Below are 8,129 nucleotides of genomic sequence, written 5' to 3'. Positions count from 1 at the left end.
GGGGGGGGGGTGTGTGGTAGAGAAACCCGAACATTATTCAGAAGATGCCCAGGAGATGGCGCAGTGAATACAGGCACCAAGGCAGAGACAGGCAACTTCACCGGGTTCCTCTTCCTCCTCTCAGGAAGAAGCCATCCTTTGCCCATCTCTGGAGCCCAGTCAAAGGCACACAGGTAGCACAGAAAACTGGGCGGCAGTTCTCGTCCTGTAATAAGGGGACCCAGCTGGGAGACATCGGCAGACGAGGCTGAGACGCCAGGAGCCCCAGGCTGCTCTTGTTCATGCACAGATGCCCAGTGGCCCACCCAGAGGACAGAAGACCTGCATCGCAGGTACACTTCCGGCTATTTTTCCTTTGAGATGCTGAGGAAAGATGGCTTCCGTCAACCCCCTTCCTAGAACTTCCTGCAACATGTCCCAGCTCAGCCTACAGCTGTCCCTGGCTTAGGACTCCAGGACCCCACACCACAGTGCCCACGCAGGGGCGGAACCTGAGCTGTCCTGGGGGGAAAGCACTGTCTCCCAGCAGCCTAGCCATGGCCCACCTCCTGCCCACAAGTGCACTCTGAGGCTCCACCCACCAGGTGCTAAAAGCCCTGACGGCTAGTCTTAGTTCCTCCCACCACCACTTCTGCCCCCTGCTGGCCATGAACGCTAATCTTCATCTTGTTGTGAATAACATGCCAATCTCCAAGCTAAAGCCATCCTGGACCCTGGGGCCTCCCTCAGTTCTCATGCTAGCCTTCTAAAGGACGCCACTGTTAGCCCATTTTTTTCAGTGAGAAAAGGGAGGCTTGGACATAAGACTACACAGCCAGCCAAAAAGGAACAGATGCGTCCAGTCTAGAACACAAATTCAAGTTGCCCTTCAACTACACGGCTTTGTTCTCATACCCACTAAATTTCACATGCAGCAACTCATGGTGGAAGTATCACAGACCCACCGGAGACTGGTCCGTAGAGGGTGAGCTAAAACCCAGCACCATCAGCCACGGCTGGGCAGGCTGCCCCACTGTGAAGCCCAGCATCTTCACGTGGACCTGCCCTGGTGAACGCATCTCTGAGTCTCTCTAAGACAAGCCTTGTTTGTTACATGCCATTTGCTATCCTCCAGGGCCAAACACCATGATGAGGTCATTCCCTGGGAAGCTTAGTTTGAAATGCAGTGTTTGCAGGTACATTTTGATCTCTGCTATTATCCAAAACCATGCGACTCAACTTGTTTGCATCTATGTGTTTTAATCTACCAGGAAACTCGGCCATCACCTCTGTCTGCAGTTCTGATTGGACCAAGGGTCTTGGAGAGATCAGTCCTGGCCCCTGCTTCAGGAAATGAACACTGTGGCAATGTAAACACATCTCTATATAGTGGGAACATTGACAACTTCCCAGACACACAGGATGACTAGGGAATGAAGTCTCTATTTTAAGGGAACATTCCATTTCTATAAAAATATACACAGACTCAACAGCAACCCCATAATGAGGCTGGGTAATTATCAAGGAGCGCACAAATACTTGGGTTTGCAGCTGTGCGTCTTGTCTCTATGGTGACTGCTATACACAATCTGCAGAGGCCAAGAATCACTGGCGGCTGCAGTAGCTGGCCTGTGGCACTGGTCTAGCCTTGTCTACCCTTGTTTATCTTCAGAGGACTGGGCTAAATATGGTTTCCCAGGGTTCCTTTGGAAGCAGAGTGGGGTAGGGTGAGTATAACACTTGACATCAAGGGAATTCTCTCATCTGAAATTTTCTTCAGGGCTAAAGGGGAGCAAGGACACGAGACGGAGAGTGAGGTTCAGCAGGGCCATCTGCTGGGTGGCGTGTGCGAGCAGCTGACCTGCTTTGTTGCCAGGCTCTCTCTGACAGCACCTAGCAGGAGAGCCAGCACATGCCGGGGCATAGGTTACTGATACTCGGCCTAGAAACCCGCCCCCGTGAGTGCTTCTGGGATGACAGAGGCCTTCACCCAGACATCCAGGGAAACAGTGCATACAGTAGGCCAAGGACCACACTGGCAGTCAGGACACCTAGGAACAGGCTGTCTGACCTCAGGGGGTCCACCCACTGACCATATATCCGGCGGGCATCTGAACGTGCCTGGCCCTGCCACTGTCCATCCTCTGTCAGGTGGATTTTTCCATCCACTCTCCAGCAAGAATGATAGTTGAAAAGGTTCAAAGACAATGTCATTAGTGTTTAACACATATTTGACAAATGATGTTGCGGAGGAATGAAAAATGGAAACAACAACAACAAAACACCATACAAGATGCCACTCCAGGATAATCAGAAAGAAAACAAAACAAAACTGGATCTAACATGGTTATGGCCATGAGGAATGGAAGCTGCTCTGGCTTTGCTCTGGAGTTCCCCTCCTTCCTTCCTTCCTCGCAGCCTCCTAGCCTCCCAGCCTCCATCACCAGATGGACTGGCAAGAGCCATAGAGTGGCCCCACAGCCACAGGTGCCTGACCGCCTTACCTTCTGCTCCAGCGTCCTCTCTAGAGCGTCCACTCGCAGCTGCTCCTTCCGAAGGCTAGCTTGGTAAGCTGCTTGCTCCTGCTGGGCCTTGCCTCGAACCTGGGCGATCTCTGCGTTCGCTCTGTTGGAAGGGAGATGGCTCTGGACCCAGCTCTATTAACTAGAGCCTGTACATAGGAACACTAAGAACCCCGACCCTGTTGTGATATGAAAGAGCTTTAGGTGTCCCCAACATTATAACATAATCCTTTGCTTATCTCAGCGGGTGGTGGCTGAGTGTGATCTTGGCCCAAGTCATAAAGATTAGCCACCCTTTGCAAGGCAATGTCACAGTGCTGCTGGAGATCCTGGCCTGAGTGAGTGGTGAGTTACCTGTCCAGTTTCTCTTCTGCGTGCACCTTCAGGGCCTGGTACCTCTGTTCTTCTTTCTTCACTCGGGATAGGTACTCCTGAGCGCACTTCTTCAGCACCTCTTCATTCTGGCATGACAGGGCCACAAAAGCAAACACTGAGGGGCGCAGCAGAACACCCCAAACAGCCAAACCTGACTCTCTAGACTCTCACTCCCAACTCTGGGGGAGGTGATCTCCCCCGAAAACTGCTATTGCTTCTCCACCCCACCTGGACTCAGGCTCTGCAGACACACCTTGCGGAAGCCTTCCAGGACCTCCTTCATCTTCTCGTATCTCCTGAAGAGGTCAGCCAGAGACTTCTCCACAGAGTTCAGGTCAGCCAGGGCTTGCTCCTTCTCCAGGACCAGCTGCTGTACAGTTTGGAGAGAGACGGATTTCTCTCTCTGTTCGTCCTCTGGCGGGAGAGATGGGAGTCAGACAATGGAGCACATTCAATCCAAACTAGGTCTACTGCAGCTAGCCTAGGCCTTGGGTGCAACTCCATTGTTTCCTTGGAATGAACCCATGAGCCTTCCCCTCCTGGATGCTTCCAAAGAGACAAAACTCACCGACCTGATACCACAGACCCAGAGACATGACATTTCATGTGTGGGAAAGGTCAATCTTTAACTTGATCGATGCAGCCCTTACAGATCTCTACTGGAGACCCCGTGGGTCTACTTTTCCTTCTCTAAGTAGATCCATACTACATCAGAAAGAAAAATTACTACTATATTTTCTGGGAAGATGAGATTAAAGGATGCTGTGGACAGGGCCCTAGGGGTGATTCTTCCAAAATGCTATCAAGACAGACTGCACTCACTGAGAGAAAAAGGTTTCTTTGTCCCTAAAACATCCCTGAAATTCTGTTCACAACAACACTGGCTTCTTGGTTGCAGAAAGTACCACACTCCAGGCAAACTGAGACAGTATCTGCAAAGTTCATTGTCAGTCAGGCAGCATTTGGGCTCTGTTCAGAATACTGGTACTAGCCTGAGCAACACCTCTGCTCTGGCCCATCTTTCTGCCATCCCATACTAACCACAGATGTCTCTGTACTACAGGACAAACAGTCTCTGACATGAATACAGCTTCTAACATGTGCACCCGGGTGGCAACAGAGTAGGCCAGAAACCCTTCACTTTCCTGGTGACAGCAGACCTACTGACACCCCCTAGCTCCCATCCCCAGTGCCAAGAGCTCTTGGGGGAAAGCCAGCAGCCCGGCAGATCTCTGTCACTCCCATGTCACCTGGGAGGGTGCTACCTACTGCTTAGAGCTGGCTGCTATGAGGGAAATCATATCTGGAACTGTTAACAGTGACAGCGGGGGCAGCTGCCAGCCTCCACTGCAAGCGAGGCTATCTCACCCAAGCTGCGCCCCTGCTCACACCCTGACTACACCACTACCACAGACAGCCCCTGCCCCAGCACTCAGGAGACCCTGGAAACTCCCAAGGCTCCCCCATTCACCTGTCTCTAATTCCTCCTCATTTCCTTTCCTTTTGTGATGTGAAGGAACATGGCTGGGCGTGCATGTGTGGCTGGGCCAGTTGTGGATTCCGGTTCTGTTATAGTCCAACTTTCCCTACTCCAGGCTTGGAACCCAGGGCTTCCCGCTGCCACACTGCCTCTGCGACAGTAATTTTGTCGGTTGATCAGACTAAAAAATGAAGAGGTCGGCACAGTATACACTGTGAGCGCATCTTCAGGACATTTAGACCATGAGGACCTTGTGGACTCCTTCGTAATATGATGGTGTCACTGAGAGGTGGCAGCAAGTAGGAGGTAGGGATTGGCTGGATGAAGTAGGTCGCTGGGGCCACGTCCTTGCCCTAGCTTCTTCCTGTATCTCTTTTCTCTGCTTCCTATCTGTCAAAATGTGAACTGTATGCCCTTAACCACCACAATGGACAGACTGTTCTGAAACAGTTGGGCAAATAGCAAACTCTCCCTTTCAGCTGAGCCTGTCAGGTGTTGGGGAAAAGTAACAACAAAGGTGACTAGGCCTCTCTCCTCAGGGGCTGACGGTGGGTCTGTCTGGTTCAGTGCTCTGCTCCGGACACACAAAATACCTCCACACAAGTGGTGCTGTCCCTTGACCCATGCAGCGCAACCAACAAGGGTGGCCCCGCAGTGACCCACACAAGGTTTTCTTGTTGCCTCCTCACAGAAGGCGAAAGAGGGTCTGAACAGCAAAGTCGTATGTTCTCTGAGGGAGCAGCATAGGCCAGGCTCAAACCCGAAGACAGAAAGCAGAGCAGTGACCAAATCCTTCCCGAGCCTCCTGCAATGATGGACCTGAACAAATCCCACTAGGAACAGCAAGAGATTTTGATCTGGGTTGTTTTCCCTTTTGTTTTCTGATAGACCACCATCTTAATGCGTCTTAAGTTTAGTATATTATTGCTGTGTGGCATGGGGGGTGGTGTGTGTGTCACAGCCTGAATTTTAGCTCCAAGCCTGACAGAAACATGTTGAAGAGCCCTGAAATTTTGTGGTCCCAAGACCTTGTGTAGATATCAAGGTGGCTGTCAGATGGATGCATGCAGACTGAAGCTGGCTAGAGGGCCACTCAGACAGACAGGAGTTCGTCCTGCTTTTTGACTCGGCAGGTTGGGTTGGATGAAAATCTGCAGAAGCAACAAGCTCCCTGAGGATCAGATGTAGCAGGCCTGGGGCCTTGCCTGGAAAACTACGGGCCTAGGAGATGCCTCATGTCCCTAAAAACTGCCTCTTGGATCCCAAGGTTCTTATCATTCTCAGCAGCAGCCAGAAGCCACCCAGGGCAGTGGCTCTGAGTCTGACAGACCAGCTTGGAATCCCAACTCTGATGCTTCTCTGCTGGGTGATCTTAGGCAAGGTTTTTACACTCACCAGAACCGGGGGATGGCTGTGTTTCTAGGCCATAGCATCTGAGATTTTAAAAGAGAAGGAATACAAAGCTCCTGACACCCAAGGGCAGCCTGAAATCTGACCTGTTATCACCAGCATCACTGCCCATAGGAGCTCTTAACATTATCCCTGACATGGTGGGACAGTGTGTCACACTGTCATGACTCATGAAAGCTCTGCTTTTTAAGTACACAGAACTTTTAAATACAAGTTCTTAAAAGAGAAGGCATTTGGAAGTTTCATTAGTTGCCATTACCCAAACTTGAGCCATTTCCTTTATTCCCAGCATGCCATACAATGTACATTCTGGGCTGATTTGTGGTCACGTATACATTTCACTAGACAGACTGAAGGAGCCATTTATCAAACAGAGCCCATCTGATTTCCTGCATCTAAGATGTCGTCTGGCCTCAGCTTTCCTTTTGTCACTTTTAAAAATAGAATCACCCAGTTCCCAGGAGAGCCAGACAACAGCAACTCAGCACAAATCTCCTTATACGTGACCAATAAAGTTAGGCTCTTAAAGTCAGGAAACCAGCCTTAGCCCAAAGACACGACACGCCAGACTCCCAACCCTGATGGGGTTTTCTGGCATTTGCAGGCAAACCACTATTAAATTGAATGGGGAATGCAGCAAGCACACAAAAGCAAAAATAACCAAGGCAGAAAAACAAAACACAAAGGGTTGCGATGGGGTAGGGTGTCAGATGATGTGGGGGTCGGGAGCATTTACTTACCAGGCTTGCCTGTTTGTTTTGCAAGCAAAGAGCAAGAAGCAACAGAAAAACGGAAGCAAAACAGATAATCAGGGCAGTTGTTAGAAAAGCAGAAACAAACAAACAAACAAAAAAATCGCAACAGTCTGCAATGCAGAAAGCACAGAGGTTCCTTTTTGTCCTAAATTCCAAGGAGCCAGTGCTTAGGTTTAACAAGGCACACTTTCTTCAGAGCAGCTGGGGAGAGGGGGTGATGAGGCGTGGAGCGTGGGTCAGATGAACCAGAGTCTATCCACTTCAAGACATACGACCCAATGGCCAAACTCAGACTCCTTCCCAGCATGGCGGATCACCCCCGGCTGGGCAGAGGAGGCCTACGGAGACACTGGGGAGCGTGCAGCAAACTCCTGTGGGTATCTTCCCGCTACAGCTACAAGTGCAGCCACTCTGGTCCTGACAAGGAACTCGATATTCTGGGAGGAACTGGCTCTGACCCCTGTTGTTCAAGCCCCACCCAGTTCCACTCCCGGCTCCCGACAGTGTGGGCCTGGACACTCTGGTCAGGACACATACCGATCATCTGTGCGATGGTCTTCTCATATTCAGCCACGATTTTCCTGAAAGAAAGGCAAAGGCCCGATGAACTACAGAGCCAGGGTGGTGTTAAATCCACCCCACAGCTGGACACTGTTACCAGTAGGCAACAGGACAAACCCAGCTGGTTAGTGTTGGGCTTACACCCTTGTATTCACGCTTGACAGGTTCCTTCTCCTGGCTTCTCCCTCAGTCCAGCACTGTTCGAACCTCTGACATCCCTGCTGTCTACTACGTGAAAGAACAGGCTAGACCTTCCACCGAATGGCTGAAGCCTTCAACACCCACGTCTCATTGCTTTCACAGGCTTACCACCTTCTAGCCAGCTGATGGACATGGTGGCTCAACATGAACAGACGATTTCCTCCTCGGTCTCGGCTTTCTCATTCCAAGTGTTGTCCGGGTTGCTTCTTACTTCCTCCCTCTATTTCTACCACTCAGAATCTGTCTCTCAAGGCCTAAATCAAATGTTTTTTTTTTTTTTTTCTCCAGGAAGCCTTTCTTGATTTCTCTTGGAGCTCCCTCACATTCTCTCTGTACCTTCTTCCAAAGCCTCAGAGAGCACAAGCTACAGAAGACACTACTTGGGGTAGGGGCACCTCAGCATGAACCACCACAAAGCCACAGACCAGGGCTGCCAGACAGCCAGAGGGCTGGGCTCCACTGACCTCATTTCCATCACTTCCCGCCTGCTCTCTTCATATTTGTCCCTCCACTCTGAGACTTCTCTCTCCTTGGAGATAACCTAGCGACAGGGAGACAAGAAAGGTAGATTCCCAAATGAGTGCCTTCATCTCTGACCAAATCCAGGATGCCTCATACACATGGAATGAAAACTTCTCACACAAAACCATCCAGAGAATCCTCCAAGAGGGAAAAATCAAGTGCCTTTTCTATAGCATGTGCCAGGGCTGTTAGCATGGTAACAAGGCAGGTCAGAACCCGTGGTGTGCCGCCCATCTAGCCTACAGTGTTCAGAGGACAGTCTCTCTCCAAAGACACCAGCTTTGGGGGTAATAGTTCCTGACAACTGGCAGACTTGGATCCTCT

The 8,129-nt window shown here is 50.7% G+C and overlaps 1 protein-coding gene across 4 annotated transcripts in view; it reads right to left on the bottom strand.

Annotated features, from left to right (window-relative positions):
- The window catches only part of Tacc2 (transforming acidic coiled-coil containing protein 2), a 177,681-nt gene that overhangs the window by 2,409 nt on the left and 167,143 nt on the right, over window positions 1-8,129 (bottom strand). For all 4 annotated transcript variants that reach the window (XM_055608977.1, XM_055608980.1, XM_055608978.1 and 1 more), the window contains 5 exons: window positions 7,748-7,824; window positions 7,059-7,102; window positions 3,130-3,290; window positions 2,856-2,962; window positions 2,484-2,604 (listed from right to left, as the gene is read on the bottom strand). In XM_055608977.1, coding sequence (XP_055464952.1) covers window positions 2,484-2,604; window positions 2,856-2,962; window positions 3,130-3,290; window positions 7,059-7,102; window positions 7,748-7,824 — 510 coding nt within the window. The remainder of the gene's footprint in view (window positions 1-2,483; window positions 2,605-2,855; window positions 2,963-3,129; window positions 3,291-7,058; window positions 7,103-7,747; window positions 7,825-8,129) is intronic.

The sequence above is a fragment of the Psammomys obesus genome, unplaced genomic scaffold (assembly GCF_907164565.1).
Source record: "Psammomys obesus unplaced genomic scaffold, mPsaObe1.curated_primary_1811, whole genome shotgun sequence".
NCBI lineage: Eukaryota > Metazoa > Chordata > Mammalia > Rodentia > Muridae > Psammomys > Psammomys obesus.
Note: the sequence above shows the minus strand (reverse complement) of the source record. Positions and strands in the feature narration are given on the sequence as shown.